Source organism: Phoenix dactylifera, unplaced genomic scaffold, assembly GCF_009389715.1.
Source record: "Phoenix dactylifera cultivar Barhee BC4 unplaced genomic scaffold, palm_55x_up_171113_PBpolish2nd_filt_p 001280F, whole genome shotgun sequence".
NCBI classification, from domain to species: Eukaryota; Viridiplantae; Streptophyta; class Magnoliopsida; order Arecales; family Arecaceae; genus Phoenix; species Phoenix dactylifera.
The window spans coordinates 92,705-117,405 of record NW_024068613.1 but is presented as its reverse complement, the minus strand read 5'-3'; the positions used below and the strand labels follow the sequence as shown (position 1 = coordinate 117,405).

At 36.8% G+C, this 24,701-nt stretch overlaps 2 protein-coding genes and 1 non-coding gene across 8 annotated transcripts; 1 reads left to right on the top strand and 2 right to left on the bottom strand.

Moving 5' to 3' along the window:
- Positions 1–241: 241 nt before the first annotated feature.
- Positions 242–7,697, bottom strand: LOC103704894 (40S ribosomal protein S3-3-like). Its single transcript, XM_039121927.1, has 6 exons — positions 7,544–7,697; positions 7,294–7,441; positions 7,040–7,211; positions 1,508–1,562; positions 1,303–1,434; positions 242–710 (listed from the first exon to the last, which is right to left on the bottom strand). The coding sequence occupies exons 1-6, from the start codon at positions 7,571–7,573 to the stop codon at positions 537–539; spliced, it is 711 nt and encodes a 236-aa protein (XP_038977855.1). The 5' UTR covers positions 7,574–7,697; the 3' UTR covers positions 242–536.
- Positions 4,565–4,670, bottom strand: LOC120108336. Its single transcript, XR_005509725.1, has one exon. It is a non-coding gene; the product is annotated as a small nucleolar RNA snoR113 (small nucleolar RNA).
- Positions 7,698–15,644: 7,947 nt separating the features above from the next.
- On the top strand, positions 15,645–20,483 carry LOC120108335 (protein FAR1-RELATED SEQUENCE 6-like). Of its 6 annotated transcripts, none has more exons than XM_039121924.1 (6): positions 15,645–16,112; positions 16,211–16,338; positions 16,942–19,492; positions 19,585–19,653; positions 19,774–19,854; positions 20,051–20,483. In XM_039121924.1, the coding sequence occupies exons 3-5, from the start codon at positions 16,970–16,972 to the stop codon at positions 19,816–19,818; spliced, it is 2,637 nt and encodes an 878-aa protein (XP_038977852.1). In that variant the 5' UTR covers positions 15,645–16,112; positions 16,211–16,338; positions 16,942–16,969; the 3' UTR covers positions 19,819–19,854; positions 20,051–20,483. The 6 variants fall into 6 exon arrangements, 5 of the variants coding, with proteins under 5 accessions (XP_038977852.1, XP_038977851.1, XP_038977854.1 ...); XM_039121923.1 differs by having other exon boundaries at positions 16,919–19,492; XM_039121926.1 differs by lacking the exon at positions 16,211–16,338 and having other exon boundaries at positions 16,949–19,492.
- Positions 20,484–24,701: the final 4,218 nt, after the last annotated feature.

The window sequence follows — 24,701 nt, the reverse complement described above, 5'->3', positions numbered from 1 at the left end:
GGGGATAAGCTCACCACTCTCCATCTCAAAGGTGATGGGATACTCTCGGTTACATGGACAAACTCTACAGAACGCTATGTTCTTTTGAAATTCTTCAAAACCTATAGAACTTTCTGTTTTCCAGAAAGAATGATAATAAACAAAAAGAACAGAAGTCTAAACAAATGCTGATCAATCTCCATGTCATATTTAACTAATCTGTGGAGAAACAAAAAACATGAAAGTAACATCAATGCCAAACTAGCCCTGAAACTATTTTCTGATGGTTTAAAACCAAATAGAATCGACCATGAATAGAGTTGAACTTCAAAAAATGACAACACAATGAGATTCATCGGTGACAACTAGCATAGAGTAGATTGAAAAATTGTTGTCCCAAAACAAGCTCTTAGTTAATAACATGCTCTATGATACTTTCAAAGGAAACTAGAAAAACTACCCAAAAAAGATTCTGAAAACTCTTCTCAAGAGCATCAACTCAACAAGTGGACAAGAACAACCCCCCAGCCAAATGAACAAAAGGGGCCAAGCAAGGATCAGACTGCAACTGGAACCTCCAACTCCGGGGCCACCATTAGTGGTGGCCTGATGCACTCCTCCTCATCCTTTGGCGTGTGAATGGTAACCAAATCTGGCAGAGGTGTTGCAGGTCCCTGCTTCCCCTTTGGATCCCAATCCAGCATGATCTTGACCTTGATCCCGAGAACACCCTGACAAGGAAAGCAAGAACAGTTAGTGTCTATCTTGATGAGCATACTGGGATTCTGAAGCAGACAAATGACAGAGCTATGCAAGAAACAAAAGACAATCTACAGGATCATCCGAAGTGGCATTATTATGAGCCACAACAGCGCAGACAGGCAACACATGCAGTGGACCGCAAGCAATATGTTGGATCAGAATGAATACCTGTACTCAAATTTTGAACTCCATAAGGTAGTCTTGAAAGAAAAGGAAAGAGAGAAAGGAATTCTTAGTTCATTACGTAAAAACCAAATACAATACAAAAAGGATAACATGCGTATAACAGAAATCCGGTATTTTTTAACAGCCCAAATAGATGTAAGATATTATAAGTGACATTAAGGTCTAGCATCCAACATGGAAGTACATGGGCAAAACAACCATCTTAAAGTCCAACACCAAGATACAGATATTGGGTGTCACCCTCATTGGTTTGAAGCTATGTCAGTATGTACCAATGGTAATTTGGTAATGACCCCACACATATTACTGAATAATGAGCAGATGCAAATCTGGAGGATAAAATGATCAATGCAAGGCAGCAAGTGAGAAGCTAACCTGTCTAAGAAGAACATGCCTCACTGCTGAGTCGATATACTCATTGACCGGCTGACCAGAAGAAATCATGTAACCATCCTTAAACTTCATGGATTTAGCACGTTGTGCCCTTAGCTTCCCGCTAACAATTACCTGCAAAAAGCATGGAATTCAAATCTACAAATTTTCATATAAAAGTGAAGCATTTGCAAGGGATACAAAATACCTCACAACCTTTGGCACCACTCTCCATGACAAACCTCAAGACACCATAACAGGCCCTGAAAGAGAGATCATAGGCAAGTCAGACTAGTAGTGAATTTCAAATCACAAGAAAATCCAAGAAAAGGATGACTGGACCAGCAAAGCAGCTCCACAAGCAAGGATAAACATTACTACTTAGAATTGAGGTGGGTCATGCATCTATTATAATGAATTAAAGAGTTCACTTTTTTTTAGAAAAATGTCAAAGGCTTATTTGATTTCTCTTATATCATAGATGGTGACAAGAAATAACCATCACAGAAGAAGACGACAAATAGACTAGTCATCCAACATTTTGATGAAAATATGACCAAGGAAATTGAGACAGCATAAAACCATAGATCTAACCTAGCTCTGGAACATTAAGGAACATTATATGCTGTGGAAAAGTTATAAGAGAAGATGATGCCCAATAACGTTGGAGAGGAAAAACAATTAATTGGCACTTAAACCCGTTACGAAACACTCACTACTAGATTATTTCACATGCAAATTTTACAACTAGAAGTCATATGCAATCAAAAATGAGGGAAAAAGGTAATAAACCCTGCAATCGATGCTAAAATCAAGCTCATGGAGATTCTCTCCAACTCTTAAATTTTAAGTTGGATAAAAGGAAGCTCCACTTCTCAGATATTATATGACAGAAATTTTAAATGAGCATTGGGGGATAAAAGGTTAAGGCAGATTATAGAAACAAAATATGGTATCTGAACAAAGAATTCACAGAGAAGATGAACTATGTTTAGAGATGATCAGAAATACCAAATTCAAAAAAAAAAATCAGAACTTATCAATCAGCAGAACAATGAATTAAAAGGAGGTCAAAAATGTTGGAGCTTATTCCAAACTTCAAGCACACAAGGAAAATACAAGAAGCCTGACAAACTCCATAGTTCTCTAATATGCACTTCAGCAAAGCCTCCAAAGCATTTTGTTCAGGAGGACAAGGAGAATAGAAGTGCTCAAATGGATAGCACTAAGATTCTTAAAGATCTCAGCCTACTCACTTGCCAAAACAAAATAAAAAAAATTAAGTCAGATAAAGAAGTTCAAGGCCTTAAGGACATCTATATGAAGAATAATAATTAGCTCATTTAGTAAGATCAAAAGATAGAATAGTAGCCATGATAATTAGCCATCTAGGAATTTCTGTTATTGGAGCTAATACAAAAAATAGACACAATAATTGCATCAGAAACATCTAAATTATCTACATTGCCTGTCTCCAAACTAAGCCAATCATACAAGACTGCAGGGTGAATGTAGCATCAAAAACAGAGGTAGAGATGTTATATGACAATAATATAAGGGCTTAATTACTAAATTAGTCCCTGATGTTTGGCCTCAAACTTATCTGAGTCCCCAACTTTTCAAAAGTTGCAATGTCATCCCTGACGTTATAAAAACATTTTAATTGAGCCATTACCGTCACTTCGACGTTGCTAACTCAAATGGAACTACACAGGTGGCATGTATTTTATGATGTGGCAAGAAGATGTCAATTACATGGCCAAGATGTGGTAAAGAGAGACAATGGGGAAAGAAAAATTGCCTTATTAACAGCTTGTTGGGCGGAAGCCTAGGGAATTTGGGGTTTTTAAGGTCCCAGCAAGCCGCTGATGTGGCAATTTTTCCCTCCCAATTCTCTCTCTCTATGTCACATCTTGGAGAAATTATGGGGTGGAACAGTTCTGCCAACCTGGACTATAGACCATCCAATCAAAGCTTGCCACATCATCAATTCGGAATAAAAAAATTTTCTTCCACTCTCAGCCCATCCAGAGTTAACTTTGATTACTTTTTTTCGGCTGAAAAGAAGGACCAAAAAAAGGAAGAAAAAAAAGAACCCTAAACCTAATCGTCCCCTCTCCCCTCCATCTCCTCACTGGCCTCCTCCCTCCTTGGAGCCAACCCCACTGACTGCTGTCAACCTCTGGCTCGGCCCTCGCCGTCGTCCTCTCCCACAACTTCATCTCATCAGCATCCTCCCTCTTCGGAGCCAACCCCACCACCTGCCATCGACCTTTGGCTAAGCCCCGCCATAGTCCTCTCTCCCCAACTCCATCTCGCCAGCCTCCTCCATCCTCGAAGCCAACCTTACCACCCACCATCAACCTTTGGCTCGTCCTAGAGAAGGTAGAAAAGTTGTATTATGAAAGGATGCAACATAATTATATCAAACACCCCATACATAGCAAAATCCGATATCGTATCCAAGATTATAGTATATATTAATGTTTTCTCTACCAGCAACAGCATCTTCGTCTTGAAGTTTAACAAAGAAAGAATCACAAGACATGAACTCAAAAAATTAATATGCCTTTTATTAAATCAACAATCTTCAAGTCTTCGCAGTCAAACATGAAACATCTTAAACAAAGTCTAGATGCTGCTGAACGAATATAGCAAAAATGGTACGAGGGAAAAGAATCTGTATCAACTTCTACTGCTGCATTTGGCTTGTAGGAGTTTAAGCTTGGGAGTCTAAACCAACCAACCACCCCTCTGTGGCCCACACCCTGGGAAAAAATAACTTTTGTTTATATATATATATATATATATATATATATATTATTTTTATATATAACTAGTGACCATGGTTAGGCTCCTCGTCAAGGTTCCTCATCTCTATGACAATCCAACCTTCATCTTGATGACAATATTTCAACTTTAGCCTCATGCCATCCATATATCAGCTCCTACTTCAGCCAAATTATATATTGGCTTAGTCAAGTGTCCAGGTATCCCATTTTAGTATCCACTCTCCACCACCTACAACCAATAATGCACATACATAGGATTAATGTACATGATATGTTAAACTCTCATAAAGCCTTATCAACTTATAAGCTAAATGCTAAAATTCATTAGAAGATCATTCCACTAGCTACCGCCTCCCTCGTTGATGATTAAAATCAAAATCAGTTCTTGAAATCACATTGCCATTTGCTTTTAAATTCAAAACCAGAAAACATCTTCAAGTTCAGAAATTTGGCAGTTTTGAAAATACCACAAGCTGGCTCAGCTAAGTACCTTATGACAAGCCGCATCATTCTACTACCAACTAAAATAAAGAATATTTTAGGGCAAACGTAAGCCCGGCCTTTTAGTCATCATAGCCAGCAAAAGAAAAAGAAATCTCCATCTTTATGAATCCCTAAAACCTCACAGAAACCATCAATATGAGAAGATGCTACCAACAACGGATTGAAGACATGAAAAAAGCATCAATTCAAAGCAAAATCAAGAAGAGAGAAAAGATGCACCAGGATCCTCTCCTGTGCATTGGAGTCCCTTTGCACCACTCCCAAAACCCTAAAAATTCTCTTGACGGCTGGTGGTGGGGTTGGCTTGGAGGAGGCCAACAGGACTGAGGTGTGGAAGAGGGCGCAGAGGGGGGGAACCAGAGGCCAACGACAGGTGATGGGGTTGGCTCCAAGGAAGGAGGAGGCCGACGAGACGAAGATATGGGAGAGGATGGCGAGGAGAGGGGACATTTAGGTTTAGGGTTCTCATTTCTTTTTTTCCAGCTGCCAAGTAAAAGTAAACTAGAGTTAACTCTGGATAGGCTAAGAGTGGAAGGAAATTTTTTATTCCAAATTGGTGATGTGGTAAACTGTGATTGGATGGTCTACAGTCCAAGTTGGTAGAACTAATCTACCCAATAATTTCTCCACATCTTGGCCTTGTAATTGGTGTCTTCTTGCCACGTCATAAAATATATGCCACCTGTGTAGGTCCTTTGAGTTAGCAATGTCGAAATAATAGTAATGGCTCAACTGAAACATTTTTATAACGTCAGAGGTAACATTGCAACTTTTAAAAAGTTAGGGACTCAAATAAGTTTGAGGCCAGACCTTAGGGACTAATTTAATAATTAAGCTGTAATATAAGTTTAACAAAAAGGACATCACAAATCCAAGTAAGCAAAGCTATCTACAAAAAAAATTTAAAAGAAAATCATATGTAAGTTTTCATAGAGGAATATAATACTTGAGAAACAACAATATACCACAAAAACGAGTAACAATTCAAGAACATCACCACTAAGCTGAGTGGCTAAAATCTATAATGCAACCCATAAGAATCGGCAATGGCATAAATAATAAAAATACAAAAAAAAAGTACAGAATGAAAAAAGAAACTCAGTGAAATGTTTAAGAAATAACCTTGAGGAAGATGGATAAACATGTTGCCAGAAAAGACTAATGTCATGAAAGCTTTCAAAACTCTATTTGCATACATGGCGGTGTTAATATTGTCATCTTCCGACACAAAGTTGGTATTGAGTAACCTAATTGCTTTATAGATGACAAAGGTCTCCGACAACAACCCAAAGTGTACTACTACACCAAAAATAGTACTTTACAAGTAAATACGAAATAAAGAAAATTAACAATGGTCCAGTAAGCGAAAGTAATGGCCATGCAAAATATAAATAATGACACACACAATACAAGGAAAGGTCAGTTTATATGATGACTAACCAGACCTGACATGGAGCAACCAACCGTTACTGACAAACAAATCAGTAGCCATCTCGAAATTACAAAAATAAAGAAAAGAAATCAGATTTTTCATTGTAAAATTAAAAAAAGGTTATAGATTGACTACCATGAACTTGCCAAATACGAAACAAAATGTGATACCAATTATGATCCCAGACATAACCTCGGAGGTCAGCTTTGCAAGTCTAGTTTCTCATAAATAGTGTAGAGCAGATTCACAAAAGAAAGCACCTTGTACAAATCTGAATCAACTGCTGGGTCTCCAAGCCCAAAACGACTCAAAACTTTCGCACAATCAGTATATTTTCAAAAATAAAAAAGAAATCAAACTTGCAAACTTTTACAAATCTTTGGATCGCACGCCGAGTAAAAAAATAGGGACAGAACTTAAAGGAACATGGTTGATTTCAAAATCGAAATTATGCGGCTGAAATTAACTTTTAACCCACAAGCACTTATCTAAGACGAGTTTACAGTATCGCACTTAGCAAAAGCCACATGATAGAGATCGACTCACATACATATCAAAAAGACTTGTATGCATTATTTTTCACAAGCAAACAAAACGTATTTGGTACCAGAATAATATCAAGACACAAGATTACATTGCACGACCGAAAAGAAATACATGAAAACACGGATGACAAGAACTGCAAGTCAAGCCAAAAAAAAAAGAAATGAAAAATGAAGATGAAAGTAATCTTCTTCCAATTCAACAGTATAGAATCTAACAGTGGCTTCAATAAAATCTCCATTCAATACATAAATCAAGAGAACAATACGTGTTTAATGACTGCCCAAAAGATAGAATGCACGGAAGAGCACCACAAATGGTACGAAGAACCAATTTGCTGTAAAGATGACCCATCCCAGCAATACTTCAAAAATAAATCCGAGAAAAAGAAAACCAAGTACTAGACATTTTATTGCACGGGTATAAAAAGAACCGATTTTTATTTGCACACTGGATAGATAATCCAAACCTCCGAACTGCAAGGCCTCCAAGAAGCTTGTAGCGGAGCGACTCGGCCTGAGCGATGGCACAGAGCCCCCTGTTGTTCACCTTCTCGGCGTACAGCTCGACGCTGTTCTCCGGAAAGTTGAATCTTTTCTGCACCACCGACGTCAGCTCCCTAATCCTCCTCCCCTTCTCACCTGAACCAACCAACAAAAACCAATCAACACACCAGAAAACCCTAATGTCCGATCAAAAAGCCCCAAATCTCGAGAGAATCACCGAGAACGTTCTGGGTCCGCGTCGCCCGGATGATGATCTCGGTCCGCATCGGCGTAACCCTAACCTCAACGCCGGAGTACCCATCCTCGGCAAGCTCCCTCGTCAAGACCTCGTTCAACTCCGCAAAGAAGACACCATCCGCGACGAACTAAAAGGAAGGGAAAGATCGACGGAAACCGGTGACTTGGGACCAAAAAAGTAGAGGAAAAAAATTGGAAGAAAGAGGGGGATTGGATGGGAGAAGGAAAACCTTTCGCTTTTTGCTCATCTGGGTCGCCATTTTTGGGGAATGTAGGGGACGAAATCGACCGCCGTTCTTCTCCGGTGCGAGGCAAAACCCCTAGAAGGAAAAGGGGAAGAGACGATGGGGAAAGCTGAGGGTTTTTTCCCTTGACAAGCGGCATAACGGTTCTTAAAAGATGGCGGTGTTGGGGAGGATCGGACGGTTGGAAGAGCTTAGAGGTAGCTTGGAGGGTTGAGATTTTTTTTTTCCAGGTTTTAGGAGGCTTTCAGGTGGTAAGTGGGTAACCCTAGAATTAACGGACTCTTGGTACCCTGCAACCCGGCCCGCTAAAATGCGGCTCACGCCATTCGAGGTGGCCCAGCCCAGCATTCATTCGCAAATCCAGTAGTGAAATTGAGACTGCTCGACCTCGGAAGCTAATTCGCCTAAAAAAAGTCTTTCTACTGTACTAGAACGTCGAATGAATGTGATCGTGATCTCTACCACTAGACATACATACGTAGCGCTTTAGTGTAGCTAGTACAAGTGCATATGCGGGTTTGGATACAGAAAGTATGTTTCAGAGGTCTCCTCTCTCTCTCTCTCCTCTTTCTCTCTCTCTCTCTCCATAGCCATTCAAAAATATTAGAAAAAAAAAACGTAGAGGGGATGTGATAGTCTTGTAGCTCTTTCGGAGGATATCACCAAAGTATTGGGCAACAAATGGGATGACTCACTCAGTAGTCTCGATATACATGAGTAGTTGGAAAGGAATTACAATCTATCATCAACCTGTGGATGTCTCGCAGTAGTGAATATCTATTGCTAGCCCTATGTTGGCTCTGATCCACTCAATTATTATAGCCAAATCTCTTTCAAAATGAATATAATCCATTCTCGAGACAAGCCTCACATATGTGCTGGCTCTGGATTCACTCGAACATCACCTTTGGTTCTTAACAGCAGACTCGATCATATATTTTTTTTTTTGCTAGAACGGTAGCTGATATCTGATGAGTACGAATACATCCAATAAACTTGAATATGTTTGACGTATGTGAGGGATCGATAACTATTAGGGTGTAACCAACCTGAGGTTGTAGACTGGTTTGAACATGTGACAATACTAAAAACTAGCCAGCTGAAAAAAATATACATAAATAAGGTACTGCAAAGGTGGTTTCTAGAAACGGGGTGCACATAGAAAAGAAAAATATAATGGAAAATGCTAAACAATCTCATTAGATTTTGGAAGATGGGGATGTGAAGCCAACGTCCATCTTTTCTCATTATATATGAGTAAATCAAGAGTGCAGCATGTAAGAAGAGAGTCGGATATAGTACAAAATAGTAAGTATTTTTTCTATTTTAAAGATATATTATTTTTTATTTGTTTAAATATGATGTGAGAGGGAAAAAAAAAATAGAACCTAGAGAGATTAGACCAGTGTATTCTTTTCCACTTGATCATGCATAGATTTTTTAAGGCACAAGATGCACAAAAAATACATAAGTATATATAGAGAGAGATTATAAGAGGCTAGTCCCTACTCTTTTTTGTAGCCTATAACCATCCCATCCTCGAGGGCTAAATCTAACTAGAAACCCTATCCTTTGGCCAAGTGGTAAGGGTTAATACCATCTGAAAAAATATTTATTTGTGATACGAAGAAATATATTAAAATTGAATGTATTATATTTCTGATTTTGGAGGGCCAAGGTGAGGCTTTAGGCTTAAGACCATCCTCGGTTAGCCTCAAAACGGTTCACATTATATATTAGTAGTTGTTAATACTAATGTATTATAGTATGTTCTGGAAGGTTTGCTTAATTTCCTTGATATTACTTGGACTTATCCAAATACAACAATTAGTCATTCCTGATGGTTTTCAAGAATGAATATCCCCTAGGAATAGGAAACGGATTCATGATTTGTATTTTGACAGCCAAACTTGAGGAGGAAAAAAATAGAATAGTTCTATTAGATATAGCAATCCCCACCTTAACTGAAAAAAGATAAATATCCATAGAAATATATTTTGAACATTAGCTCTCGAGGATTGTATGGACATTGATGAAATTGGACCTTCATCAATACTCCGAGAGGTTTTGCATCAGACTAAATTGCTAAAAGAAATCAAATAAGTATGATTGGATTGCAGAAGTCTTGCTATAGCAAACCTTTGAATTTTTATAATCCAATTATAAATATATAGATTCTTGACATGTATGATAGTAATAGAGTCGAGAAAATGAAAAGATGAAGATCATATTGAGACTAGTGACTAGCAGAGTAGGGAAAATATGGAGTATTAAGATATGAGTTCTCGGAGCAAGAGGTGTGCATGAATTTTTAGGAAAAAAATGTTGAAACCATGGCTTCAAATTTTGAATTTGGTCATGTTAAGCGAGCCTCCAATGCTTTCCCATTTTATGTAAAGTTAGTCCAATACGTACATATATATGTAAGGAACCCCCACCTCCAAGAAGAAAGTTTGGTCATGTATAAAATGATATATATATATATATATATATATATATATATATATATATATATATATTCCTTTTCTTTTCGGATGCAATATGTTAGTTTTTAATTTTTTAGATGTAGAATTTAAAAAATAAAAGATAAAAATTTATAAAATCTAGAGAGAATCTAGACCTCGATATTCTTCCTCACTTGATTGCATGCATGTTACTTTCTCTGTAAAGTGCAGAACACATGGAAAAATATATAAAGACTTTGAAATCAAATAAATATATGTACCGAAAAAATCAAGTGTGTGTGTATATAATTGTGTATACACATTGTGTGTATATAGGAGGCCCATGATGAGGCTTCAGAGCTGAAGACTATCCACATGTGGCCATCCTCGAAACCTTTTTACTACATATGCTAGAGTTCAAAATATACGACATACATGCAAATAGTGGATATCAATGATTCTATAGGATTGGGAAGAATAAGTAAGAATCATTTTTCTCATCGACGTATGCAAACATATTCCATTGTCTGTCTAATTGTAAAGAATTAATTTTAGTTAGAAAGTGTTTTTGATATATACTATTCTAATTGTAGAAGGAAAGTTTAAAATTTTAATTTCTCTAATGTCTAGTGCTTGAAGAAAAGATCATGTATGGAAAGAAATCAAAATATTAAAAACATATTTTCTAGACATAATGGTGCTAAAAAATGCCATGTGCTTGCATATGCGCTTGCATAAGAGAGAATAGAGAGTATCATATATATTTTTTCCTTTTCTTAAGTTGGAAGGTGCATAAGTTTTGATATTATTTGGGAGACCTAGTTTCAAGCTTTGAGGTTGCTTGCATAAAATCATTCTCGAAGCATGCCCATCATACACTAATAGATATATTAGTAAATTAGTAGTTATCAACATTAATATCATAAAATATTAATATATGAATGTTAATCATTATATTGTATACTGCAAGATTTACTTTAGTCTTTTGAGATTTCATGGACTTCTATCATGCGTGATTAAGAATTAGTTATTTTTTGGATTTGTAGGAATAGATATCCTTGACATGTGAGAACCATTATTGATTCCTATTTGCAACATCAACATAGCCTTAGTGATTTTATACAATAAACAAAACTAATTATAAATGATACGCTTTAATTGAGTATTTGAACAATTTTAATAGATATAAAATCCTCCCACCTCTTCTATAAGGAAAAAAGGATAAATATCAACAAAAATAGACATCGACAATCATAAGCTTGTTAATTTCTTAAATCACCCTATCTATATATGTATTATCATATAAATAAATTTAAGATATGTCTTATCATTATCAAAATTGATTTTATATAAAAATTTGCCTTAGAGAAGAAATAGTGAGAAAGGTAGGCAGATTGAACTTTAAAAAAATAAATTTAAAAAATAGAAAATACTTATTCTTTTTATATTGAAAATATGCTTACATGTTTTGGAGGTTGGATATGTAAAATTGGTTTCAAATTTTTTTTCATTATATTAAAATAGGAGTCCAGCATATACAATGTACATCTATGTTAGAGACCTCCCACCTGTAATAAAATGATCTTCTGATGTATAAGATGATAAGTATATCTTTTATGTTTGTCGATAAAATATATTTTTGTTTGATAGTATTGATGTTTAAGAAAAATGGAAGATGGAAATTTCTAAACTTAAGAGGGAGTTTATATCCTCAAACCTTTCTCTCATTCGATCACATACACATAATATTTGTTCAAAATGTTAATATGCTATGTAAAAGATAAGGGGACATTGATGTTGAGTTTCTTTTTTCATATTTGTGGGATCCATATTGAGGCTTGAGGCTCTTAAATCAAATTGTCTTATATAACTAGTTTTAAAACCATTTTAATTATCTACAGTAACACTTATAATGCATGTAAATTTTATTTTTTTGCTGGCTAATCCTAGGTAAGGAGAGGAGTGAAAAGATTATAAATTTTTTCTTAGTTCTCTTTAACAATGCCTTTGCAAGATCATCAAAAAGATTTAATCCTCCCTCATAAATTCACCACTCGCTATCAAATCAATTTAAAATATGCTCCTTCCCTCTACTTTCCTATCATGCATGCTTGAATAAAGAAAATGATAAAGGACAATATCTAGATTTTCAATTGTTTAGATTATGATAGAAGAAGAGTTAGGATAGAGCAAAGCCTCTTTGTCCACTAGTTGCATTTTCTACCCCTTAGGTTTCTAAAATTGATTAAGTTATTGGCATAGAATCAATGGTATAACATATGCTATTTATGTTTGATGCTCGGTAATTGTCATAATCATTACTGATATTAAAGAGATCAAGGTCTCCAAAATAATGTTTATGCTTTGTTGGTCAAGGTAGGAAAAGAGAAAAAAGAAAATCATGATTGAAACCAAGAGAAGCTTAGAGTTAATAGATAAGAGTTCCAAAGAAACAAAAATGGTTGATCAAGGGCATAAAACTATCAAATATTAAAAATAACTAACTTACTTGCACTTTTTATAATAAAAGGGACTAATATGTCTTTGTCCCCAATAAAGGGATACATCCATCAAAATTGTTTTCTAGAAAAAAAGAGAGAAAGAGAGAATAAAATAGAGGGAGAGAGAAAGGGGGGAGGGGAAGAATAAAGTTGAAGAGTTTGGTATAGGAAGCGAGGACTATATGGAGTAAATAAAAAGTAAGATACATGGGAATTGAAAGGTTGAGCTTTGGTTCGAAAATTGAAAGTTAGAGGAAATTGTTTGAAAAATGAAGATTAAGAATAAGATAAAATAAATCAAGTTACATAAGGATACTCAAATAGAATTTACAAAGTTTAGATATGAATAGTTTTTCTAAAATAATAGTAAAAATGAGAGTTCAACACGTGTGATCCACATAAAGAGACCCCCCTCTAATAAGAGAGTTTGATCATGTATAAGATGATAAATACATATTTAGTTTTATCAAGATATATTATATAATTTTCTATTTTATAAGTTCAATATTAAAGAAAAATAGAAACTGGAAGTTTCTAGACTTTAGAGAGAGAGAGAGTTAAGACCTGCATATTTTTTCCTATTGGATTTTATACAATATTGTTTATTTTCAAGGTCTTGAATACACCATGTAAAAGATGAAAAACATTAAGGTTAAATATATTTCTTTCCTGCTTCTACGGTTCATAGAGGCTCAAGATTGTTAGAGCAAACTATCTTATGTAGCTAGTCATAAAATCATTTTTATTATATAAACTAGCATGTGTGATGCATGTCTGTTTTTTTATTAGTGAAGCATGGGCAAGAAGAGGAGTCGAAGTTTCATGATTATAAATCTCCCATGCTATCATGGGGTCCAAAGAAATTGGCATGTTGGGAATGCATAGGAGCAGAAAATTTTTTGGTGTTATTTTAAAATGGAGTCGGCTTCAGGTTTTGAAGTTGGCCTCAAAAGCTCTCATATTTAAAGTTGGCCTTAAAGGCTCATATATATACATGCATAAATATACTAGTACTTAGCACATATAGGGCTCGTTTGGTTCGCGGAAGCATTTTCCTTTCTAGGAATATGATTCCTGGGAAACAATTCCTAGGAAGAGGATGCCTAGGAAAGTACTTTTGGCATGTTTGGTTGACCATGGGAAAGTGACAAATTTCGAAGGTGCTTATGTTTGGTTGGCCATCCACTTTCCTAGGGAAAGTTATATATAATTCCTATTATGCCCTTAATAAAAATTAAGTTTTTAATGCCTCTTTAATGCTTCTTTAATGCTGAAAGGACTTTTTGGGGAAAAAGTAAAAATGGAGTGATTCCCGCCTCATGGGAAAGTAACTTTCCCATGTTTCTCATGGGAAAGACTTTCCCATGAAATATGGGAATCACATTCCCATGGGAATATAACTTTCCCTTCTCTCTCCTTTGAAAACTCCAACCAAACAAGAGCATCTCATTACTTTCCCGTTGACCACACTTTCCCCCCTTCTTTTCCCGCGAACCAAACGAGCCCATATATTTTTCTTAGTAAGGGAGAGAAGAGATATGGGGAGTTGCTCTCTCTTAGCGTGCCAATCTTCTCTCTCCTCTCACTACAAGTGCAAGCCCTTCTAGGCTGAGATTTTTTTTTTTTTTTTAATTTGATAAGAAAAATTTATTTGATCAAATTATATGGAGTCTATGCTCCACATATATTGTTAATTGTTATTGTTTTTTCTATTTAAATTAAAATTTTGATGAGAAGGAACATAGGAATTGTTTTTTCCTTTTCTCTTGTAATTATAACCCTACTAGAAGAGAACTATTGGAGAGAGAAATATGATATTTCATAAAAAGAGATGAACAGGGGGGAGAGAGAGAGATGATAGGAAAGAAAAAAGAATAGGTAAATGCATGGGAATTGAAAGATTAGGGAAAACTGTATGATAAGAGGTTAGCTATATAAGAGAACTCAACTAAAATCATAAAAATCTATATATAGAAAGTTTTTGCTATTATAATTATAAGATATATATTAGAAATGAGTATGTGCTATGAATGTACCTTCCATAGAAAGAGAGAAAAGAAAAGGGGAGTTGATCTCTCTTAGCATAAGTGTAAGATCCTTTTCAAGGGAAATGAGTAGTTGAGTTTTTTTATTTGATAAAAGAAATTATTTAATCAAACTATATGGATTCCATACTCCACATCAATTGTTAATAAATAATCATCTTTCTTATTTAAATTAAAACTTTGCTGGAAAAAACATCCATGTTACTTGTTGTTTTCTTTGTTATTTTTATTAAACTACTCTATTCAAACGAAATTATTAGAGGGAGCAATATACTTATTCTTTGCTATTTCTATTAAACTGCTCTATTAGAAGAAAATTATTGGAAGAAAAATATACTTATCCAAAAAAAAAGGAGAGAGTGAAATGAAGAGAGAGATGGGACGGGGAAGAAGAATTTTTTAAAATTCATGCATGGGAGGTGGAAACCACTTGGAGTGAAAAAAGAGCAAGATGCAGAGGAGTTAGAAATACCAGGCTTTGGAAAATCGGGAGGCAACAAACATGGAAGGCAAAAATTATGGGAAAAATATATGTTCGAATATTTAGTGGTGTGACTTTTGTATCGTAGAGTCCTGTACCATTATGGATATTGGATAGTCACCACGTTATCCATCTTACAGGTAGCTGGTTCTCATTCATTTCTGAAATATGATGAGGTACTATTTGTATGATATATGCATATTGCAGTGATGAAAGAGAGTCGTTCATCTTTGAGATGGATAATATGACAGCTACCTACAAAACCCTGTAATACAAAAATTGTACCAGCTATATATAAGCACCGAGCTATAATCTAAGAAGTCAACGCAGGTAGCTCCTATCACTACAATCTTCAAGATATATACCAATACCTAGCGTGTGCTATGCATTTGTCTTTTTATAAGGGGAAAGAGAAGAGAAACAAGGAGCCACCCTTGTATGCAAACCTGAGTGTGAGCCCTAAATGATACATAAAGATATATCTATATCCTAGTCGACTTAATCCTAGTCGCATAGGAGTAGAAAGTATGATATATATCAATGGCATGTAGAAGTATATACCAGATATAATTGAGATGGTATAGATAGAGATGTTTATTTCTAGGGGCTTGCTATGCTGCTACTTTAACTTTAGAACGATCGCAGTATGGGGGAATTCGAGGGGCGCGAGCGAGGATGGTGCCGTTATAATGTTATACCGGCTTGGTCGGAGGAGGTCCACCCATGACCATGTCGTCCAACTTCGTCGAAATCCGGCAGGGGATGGATATGGCCGCCGGCGGGGTGCTCGCCGTGCATATATCTCCATCCAAAATTGTAATTGATACCATCGTGGCCATCCATTTTGTAATGGATGATTAGGATTTTGGCGTACGGAATGGAGGGGGAGCACCATAGCAGACTACCTTGCCCGATGTCAGGCGGCGTAGCAGACCATTGAAAGCAAAGCGGTCCGAAATCCGACCGTACTCTGGAAGTCAGTCCTCTCTCTTTTTTACCCCAAAACCCCCTTTTCTCCTTCCGCTCAGTGCCGTCTCCCGCCGTCAACGCCCGAATCGCCAACCGTTACGATCCGACCATCAGGTTCTCTCTCTCTTTCGCTCTCGATACCCTGCGCTTTTTTTCTTCTTTTTTTTCTTGTTTTTTTTTGTTATTTTTCGTGATTTTTTCGCGTTATATAGGGTTTTAGGGTTTCGGCTCATCCTGCCTAGACAGTCCATGCGCTTGCGATCTGGATTCGGCATCGAATGGAGATGATAATATCCCATTTCTTTGATATCTGATCTGAAGTGGTTATTTTTCTCAATTAGTAAGAATTTATCGATTTTCTATTTCTTTTTACGGTTCTCGAGCTGTAGCATCAAAAAGTTGAATTTTTGCTAAAAGTTTCTTCTTTTTTTTACTCTTCCCTTTTTCTCTTTTAATCTGTTTATTTTCCTCATTTGCTCACCGTATTATGTTGGGATGTTCGATGACTATATTGGATAGAGTTTGTCAGCGGTTGTTTCATCTAATCATTGCAAGTTAAGAAGTGAAGAAAAAGCTCGAGTTTTTTTTTTTCTGTCAAAATTACATTTTTTTTTAATTATCTCGTTTTTCCCTTTTAAAATTCTCTTAATTTTACTCTATTTCCTAATGATTTTGTGTAAAACGTTTCTAATAGTTATTTTAGATTAAGTTTAGGTTCGCGGGCAACTGATTTGCAGAATTTGGGGAACAGAAAATTAATGGGCTTGACTGTCTGCTGTTTCGACTTTTTGATTAAAATTTCTTCTTCTAAATTCCCTTCTAGTTCTGCTAACGTTGTCGTGGTCACTGGTGCATGCCGTTAAATTATATACGTGAGGTGTAAACTTCATTTTGATTTTGTCGGTGTGTTATTGGAGCAGAACCAAGTGCTGCTTTATTTCAGTTTGCAGGAGACTCTGGATGGTTCTTCCATGGGAGAGCCATTGGATCATAATTTGGATTTAGTTCCTGTAAGTGGATCATCCATTGCTGGAGAAGAGTGGGAGCCTCATGCTGAAAAAGTGCACGAGCCCATTGTTAGAGGAGGACAAAACTTCATTAATGAAAAAATTCAGGAATCCATTGTCGGAGAAGGGCCGGGGCCTGTTGCCAAAAGAGGGCAGCAGCCTCATGCTGAAAATGTGCCGGTTTGTGTAAGTGGATCATCCATTGCCAGAGAAGGGTGGAAGCCTAATGCTGAGAAAGTGCAAGAGCCCATTGTTAGAGGCGGACAAAACTTCATTAATGAAAAAGGGAAGGATTGCATTGTCGGAGAAGGGCCAGAGCCTGTTGCGAAAAGAGGGCAGGAGCCCCTCGATAAAAATGTGCTGGAGCCTGCCGCTGAAGAAGAGCAGGAGCCTATAACAGAGAATGAGCACGAGTTTGCAGCTGGAAATCAGCCCGAGTCTGTTGCTGAAAAAGAGCAGGAGATTGCTCAAGAAACAATTTTAGGTGATGACAGCACTCCACGTGTGGGGATGACTTTCAAATCTCCCGAAGAAGCCTTCAGATTTTATGACCAATATGCTTGTCGTACTGGATTTGGCATTAAAATACTACACTCAATGTACTACAAAGATGGACGATGTAGGTATCTCATGCTCTCGTGCAACAGAGATGGTAAAGTGAACTATAAATCTGAGAAAGTGGCACCTAAAACAAACTGCAACGCGAGGTTTGGACTGGTATGCCATAAAGATGGATTGCTTCATGTTAAGAAAGCTATTAATGATCACAACCATCCCCTTACTCCAGGAACAGCTCACTCCCATCCATCCAAGAAGAGGAAACAATATCTTGGAGATATTGATGGAGACAGGATGCTTTCAGACAAGTTGTGCCAAGAACATGGATCTACAAAATCACGGAAGCAAGGAGCTGGAGATAACAAATGCAAGTTGAGACTTGTGGAAGGAGATGGTGAAGCTCTCCGTCAGTTCTTTGTTGTTATGCAAACCAAGAATTCTTGCTTCTTCCACTCGATCTATCTGGATGAGGAAGGTTGTTTAAAGAATGTGTTTTGGGCCGATGGCAGGTCAAGAATAGCGTATCGGTATTTTGGTGATGTTGTTTTATTTGATTCTACCTTTCTGATAAGTAAATTTGATTTGCCTCTTGTTTCAATTGTTGGTGTAAATCATCATGGCCAGTTGGTGTTGCTTGGTTGTGCTTTGCTTTCCGATGAAACCAGTGAGACATATACTTGGCTATTTAAGACTTGGCTATCTTGCATGCTCGGACAAACTCCAACTGCCATAATCACTGACAGAAATAGAGCCATACAGCAAGCAGTTGCCAAAGTATTTCCAAGAGCTCGTCACCGGCAATGCATGTGGCATATACTGAAAAGGCATCCAGAAAACTTGCAAGGATGTGTGCAATACAAAGAAATTAAGAAGACTTTTAAGAAAGTAGTATATAATTCTTTGACAGCTAATGAGTTTGAAGAAGACTGGAGAAAAATGGTTGAGAAGTATGGACTTGGTGATAATGAGTGGATCAAGTTGCTGTATGAAGATCGACATTGCTGGGCTCCAGTTTTTGTGAAAGACACATTTTGGGCAGGAATGTCTGTCACCTTACGTGGTGAGAGCATGAACTCCTTCTTTCAAGAGTATATTGATTGCAAGACTTCCCTGCAACAATTTCTTAGTGAGTATGAGGTAATCATGCAAAGTAAACATGAAAAAGAAGTTCAGGCAGATCTTGAATCACAACATCAAAACACTCAATTGATAACGCAGATTTACATGGAACAACAGCTATGTAAAGTCTACACAATAGACATGTTTAAAAAATTCCAGGAGGAGATCAAGGCTTTAGTATATTGTGTTTCTTCACTGATAAAGGTTGATGGTCGGATATCTATCTTTGAAGTACAAGAACATGTAAGAGCAAAAGATGGTAAAACCATGGAGCAGAAGAGATATGAAGTTCGTTATGATGAAAATGAGTTGGAGATTGCATGTATTTGCTGCTCTTTCCAGTTCAGAGGTATACTTTGTAGGCATGCATTGTCTGTGCTTCACTTTCGAGGTGTGGCTGAACTTTCTTCTAACTATATTCTTCAGCGTTGGAGAAAAGACTTTAAGCAGATGCATTCTTTGAATTGCTTTCCTAATCAGGTTGTCGTTGATGGGACAATGGAATGTCATGAAATATTTCGCAATCGTTGCCTTAAACTGGCTGAAATAGGAATGATGTTAGATGAAAAACATGAATTTGCAGCGAAGGTAGTCAACGAGGCAATACAGAAACTTCTTTCAGATGATAGCACATGTGAAGATACACAACCTGAGACTCTTTCTCTTGAAGCTACGACAAATTGCGACATGGTTAGTTTTAGTGCCAATGACAATAGGGATGTGGGAAATGAAAATCATGGAATTCATGATCCTTTGCAAGTAAGCAGGCAGATTGGAAGTCACCCACATTTTCAATTTTTTCAAGATAGGGTAGGAATTTCTAATCTATACATTCATTTTTTCTTGAGCGTATTAGTCCATTTCATCCCGTCATCCCATATGGAGCAAATTACGTGTCACAGGTTCAGGCTGGTCAGCAGTCAACCGGCTATAGGTCGGGAGCAGAGTGGAGCTTCCAGCAATATTTTCATGTAAATAAGCTATTAATTACCTTATCTTCAATTTCTGTTTTTCTCATTTTTATATCAAATCTTAAACTGATGGTTGAAATATCTTCTGTAGTGATTTGGTTGATATACTTCAACCTGCAGGAGACTCAGATACTAGAGGCACCTTCTTGCTCAAGGCCTTGGTAGGAGAGGAAGCTTCAGTTTGCTAACTAGTAGCCACAGGTAAATCTAGAGTCCCTTGCCGTGATCCATATTTTACAATTCCTTTCTGCTTTGGATTGGATGGAGTGAAGTGTTTTTGGAAGAAATAAAATAGGTTGCTTGAGAAGTCTGTCAGATGGAAAACTTTTTCTGGTGGTGATTATTTTTATTACCAGTCTGGTATTTGATTCTCTCTGGTGCATGGTATGTCCACCAGATTTCAAGAATGACCACTGAAAACCAACCAATCTGCTAAAAAGGACTTTGCGATCCTTGTTAGCTGGGGAAAACTGTGTGCGCTTCCTGAAAGGGACCTGATTTGGATGGCTTCAGAACCGCAAGAAAAGCTTTCGTGAGCTGGTATCTGCATGGTGTTATCTTTCTGCTTTACTTTGTAAGATATGTTTATTGATTTCCTAGAATGCCATAGCTGAAAACAGTTATTATACTATGTAAAATTCATGTAAGAAAATGGTTGTTTAATGTTCCCTGGACTTCATGACACCTAGAACTGTCCTTTTTTAGCTTTCCTTTAATGGATCAATGTTTAAATTATTTTCTCCTTTCTCTTCTCTCAGAAGGGTTCGATTTGCTTATGAAATTGCTATTTAATCATGGAATCAAGTATTGGACAATTTTGATTTGATTCACTTGGGTCTACTTCTTTGAAGTCTAAGAGCACATTGTAAATAATTGAAATCATATGTCCCATTGGCACACTAATCCTTCTTGCTAATACGAGTTAACTTTTTGTACTTCAGATGGTTTCTTTAGGATTCGTGCTGTTACTGAGATAATGCTTATCGCCTACAGCTGTATAATCTCACACTTCAAGATGAGTAATTTTGATCAATTCACAACCTGTATACAAGGTAACAAGGATATATGAAAATTGTGCTGTTTAGGTGATATTTCAATGGGTTATTAATGGTAGTAGATGGAGAAACTTGAAAATGACCAATTCTATCTAATAATTGCAAGTAGCTAATGTTTTAGTTGTGCACATTTATCAGCACCTTGGTATTGATACCTGTATATGACCCTTTCAGGTGTTCCTGAGTGAAAAACCTTTAGATATCATTAGTTTCAGAATTCTACAAGACTATTCTTAAAGAATTTGTTATCCGTTATTTTTTCTTTTTCTTTGATCTGCTTCAGGACCGTGGAGATCAAAATTTTGTGGTTAAAATGTTGCGCAGAATAAACGGACTTGCTGGAATTGGGGCAACTTGGTCCAAGCAAACTGTCAGCAAGCCGGCTTCACCTCACCACCTTCTCTAGGACTATAAGTGGATTGGATTGACTCACTTTCAATCTGGAATTGATTTAAAATGAATCTGGTTCAATCTAAACCAAAGTTATTTAGATTAGGTTTGGATTGAAAAATATGACCCAATTTTGACTATGGGTTGGATTTGGATCACTAAATTCTTAATCTGAACTCCAATAAACTGAAAGCAGATCAAAACTAACATATTATATAATTTAGAAATTTCCATGAGTATAACAGATTAATTTTCTTTTTATAAAATTACCATATTTGGTGATCAATTTGTGCCGTTGATTATAATTTATTTCTGGTATCGTTAAAATCTCATGCAATATATATTGTTGATAATGTCTATATATTGCATATTATTATTATGGTTTTTATTGCATAACATGTTAATGATATAAGTAATCGACATATACATGTTTATTATGGTCTGTTTGGATTCTTTTTTTATGCCTGATTTGAACCACAAACCCAATGGATTAATAAAATAAATGGAAGTTTAACAAATGCTCTTTCAGTTGACTGCCGTTTTATATCCGGTCCTTATACACTTACCATTTAATATTTAGTCCTATACACACTTACACCAGTATTCTGCACACGCTTAAGTCGGTGCTGCATGTGCACGCACAATTGCTTTTGCATACGCTTATATCTGTCCTGTACATACTTATACCAGGTTTTGGTTAAAACAATACATCATTTGGTTATTAGATTCTAATTTTAGTTTTACTTTGTCTATAACTGGTCATGACAAATTTCACTGGCACCTTCTGTCACTATATTAGTGTTGGAGCAGCATCCCTGTTTGAGAAGGCTGAACAAGAAGTTGTTAAACTGTTGTTCTCAGAATTTTGAACACTTCATCTAATTTTGATTTTTATTGGTTATGATATTTCTAGAGCTTAGCTATTGGACTATGCTGATAGAATTTTTGTGCCATATCTATTTGATAGGCCCTTATAGAGAATATGTGAATTTTAGTTCTGTTTTATGTAAATTTATTTTTGGCACGCTAAGAGCATGCATACTTCATAGACTTTTGATAACATGTGCTTTTGAAGCTCAGTTTCCCCTTTCTGTCAATTCCAAGTTTATATGTCTAACAGTATCTTTTAATGGAACACAATTTGCTTTTGTGAATTCAGATATTGGATTCATGCTTCTTGCTGATCTATTTTACCTTTTCATATATTTTGATGCTATCAAGGAACTATAATAATGTGTCATGCTCCCTATAAGTTGTTTCTCCTTATTTATAACTGGATATGTTTTTGGAATACAAGTTAGGATTATGTTATTTGTATATTTATGATTATGACCAGAGATGAGCCTTACTAAGCTGCTAGCGGTAGATCCGAACTGCTGGCCCGATCTTGTCAGGTCTCGGTCAAGACCTGAATATTTCAGGTTGGGTCCAGGTCATATTTGACCTTGACCCGAACAACCCGCTGGGTCTAATATATTTTTGATGGCCCAACCACATTGGCTATTGTGTTGGGTCCAGGTTCAAATCCAGACAGAATATTAAATTGTGTCGGTTTGGGGTCAAGCATGTCCTGGTCCGTTTTGACATGTTTGCTGGTCGAACTACTCTACGTCAACTTCTTATGATGTGATTGTGCAAAGTAAACAGGGCGATCTTTGGTTCTTGTGCTCCTTATGAGATTTAGTCAATCTATTTGATGCATCCCTTGGTAGTTAAAACAGGGTGGGCGTAGGGGGCTGTTCTGATTGGCAGTTTTGTGAAAGCTGTTTCCATGGCATCTGAATATTATGAAAAAAAGAGCAAAGATTCAGAAAGTTATATGTGGGAAAAATTGGGCACTTGTTTCTTGTTTGGCATGACCAATGAAACAAGTTTTAAGAACAGGTTACTGCAAGCAGATCGCATTGATCTGCTTCTGATTCAAAACTGGGCAAAAAATAACGCAATCTAGTCCAAATCAAATGTATTTAAATCAAGCTTGGATCAAAAGACCTGTCATGTGGATACTATAGAGAATACCAAGTAGCCCGGTCCATATTTGAACTAATCCAAACTGACCCAGGACCAATTCTCTATTTGTTGACCTGATACGAGCAACCAATTTATGCATGTTTTTATGGTTTATGCTTGGATTATCTTTTGATCTGATTTGGCTTGAAAATCCCAATGAATCAATAAAGAAATATTAAAGATAACCCAACTGGACCTGAATGGAAATAGATTAGGCTTGCATTTAAATTCTTGATTCGATTCAAATATGGACTGGATTTTGGGGTTGCCAATCTCTGATAGAATCTACCTGCTTGCAGCCTACCTGGGGGTAGTTTTCTGAATACTGGACACAGCCGACCAGGATGGGTTTACTTCCAATAAATATATCAAACCAGTTCAAATGATTTGGTTAATCTTGTGAAATCAGTTGACTAACTCAATATTTCTACTTAAATAATCTAGTCAACCATCTTACTTGTAAACATTGTTAACATATTGTCACATAATCATTTTTGTAAAGCTTTTAAAATTCATAGGCAGTTTCAAGGACATGCGAATGGAAACATTTTGAAACAATCAATTTCCATTTCTTAAAAGTCATAACTGGAAATCTTCTTGTAAAAATGGAGCTTGGTAGAGTAACAAGTATCGTGCTTAAGAGTAACCGATCTATTGTAAAGATAGCCATATTTTTCCAAGAAAAGTTACTGGTTGGTTGCTTGGCAGACAGGAAGGCTAGTTTTGATGCTCAGGGTTGTGAGATATCTTGTGTAAAACTCGATGATGCATTAGAATCGAAATTTTACCAGGGTATTCAAGCGGCTATTTGGTTGGATAAGTTGTTGACTGTATCTATACATGCAAGGGTTTTCTTCCCCTATCCAATTTATTAAGGTAATATATTTTAAAATTGTGCAGGTGGTTTTCACAATTAGGTCATTATGGAATAATATCTTGGAGATGTCTAATTATTTGAAAAAAAAATCCCAACATGTCAAAACAGTGTAATGAACACCTGATTATGATCTGGGTGTTAATTAATTTTGGGTCCATTGTTGGGTATTGTTGATGCCCAAAACCCTGCCTAACCATGTTCTGATGATCTAGAGACGTGGATGGTGCAAATCAACTCGCTCGGTCCATGGTGGTAGAAGACGGATCTACACACAGAAAAGAGAAAGGCTAGCCAGGGTGGCTTCGGTTAGGTCTTCTTCGATGCTTAAGTCAGACAGTGCTTTGGAACAACAGTATAAAATAATAAGAGAAATAAAAAGCATCAGAGTAGAGTGATCTTTCTGAATTATTAGGCCTTGAGTGTCTAGCCTGGAGTGCTTGGCATAGGAGCTCGGCCTGGAGGCTCGACATGGCTTCAGTTAGCGGTTATATATCCTGATCTCCAGAGACTCGTATCCGGATCTCCAAGGATGCGCGGACTGAGAGCGCAGATTGGAAGCTCAGCTTGGGAGCTTGGCGTGGCTCTAGTTGGAGGTTGTGCATCTCGGTCTCCAAGGACTCATGTTTTGATCTTTGGGGATGGGCGGATTGGGAGCACAGGCTGGGAGCTCGTCTCGGGAGCTCGGCATGGCTTTAGTTGGAGGTCGCACGTTTCGG

Excerpts from the sequence above, each read along its gene's own strand:
- LOC103704894 (XM_039121927.1), bottom strand. The coding sequence starts at position 7,573 with ATGGCGACCCAGATGAGCAAAAAGCGAAAG. Across the intron at positions 7,442-7,543 it reads AGATGAGCAAAAAGCGAAAG|TTCGTCGCGGATGGTGTCTT; the intron begins GTTTTCCTTCTC and ends CCTTCCTTTTAG. Across the intron at positions 1,435-1,507 it reads GTGGTGCCAAAGGTTGTGAG|GTAATTGTTAGCGGGAAGCT; the intron begins GTATTTTGTATC and ends TGCTTTTTGCAG.
- LOC120108335 (XM_039121926.1), top strand. The coding sequence starts at position 16,970 with ATGGGAGAGCCATTGGATCATAATTTGGATTTAGTTCCTGTAAGTGGA. Across the intron at positions 19,493-19,584 it reads TTCAATTTTTTCAAGATAGG|GTTCAGGCTGGTCAGCAGTC; the intron begins GTAGGAATTTCT and ends TACGTGTCACAG. Across the intron at positions 19,654-19,773 it reads GCTTCCAGCAATATTTTCAT|GAGACTCAGATACTAGAGGC; the intron begins GTAAATAAGCTA and ends TTCAACCTGCAG.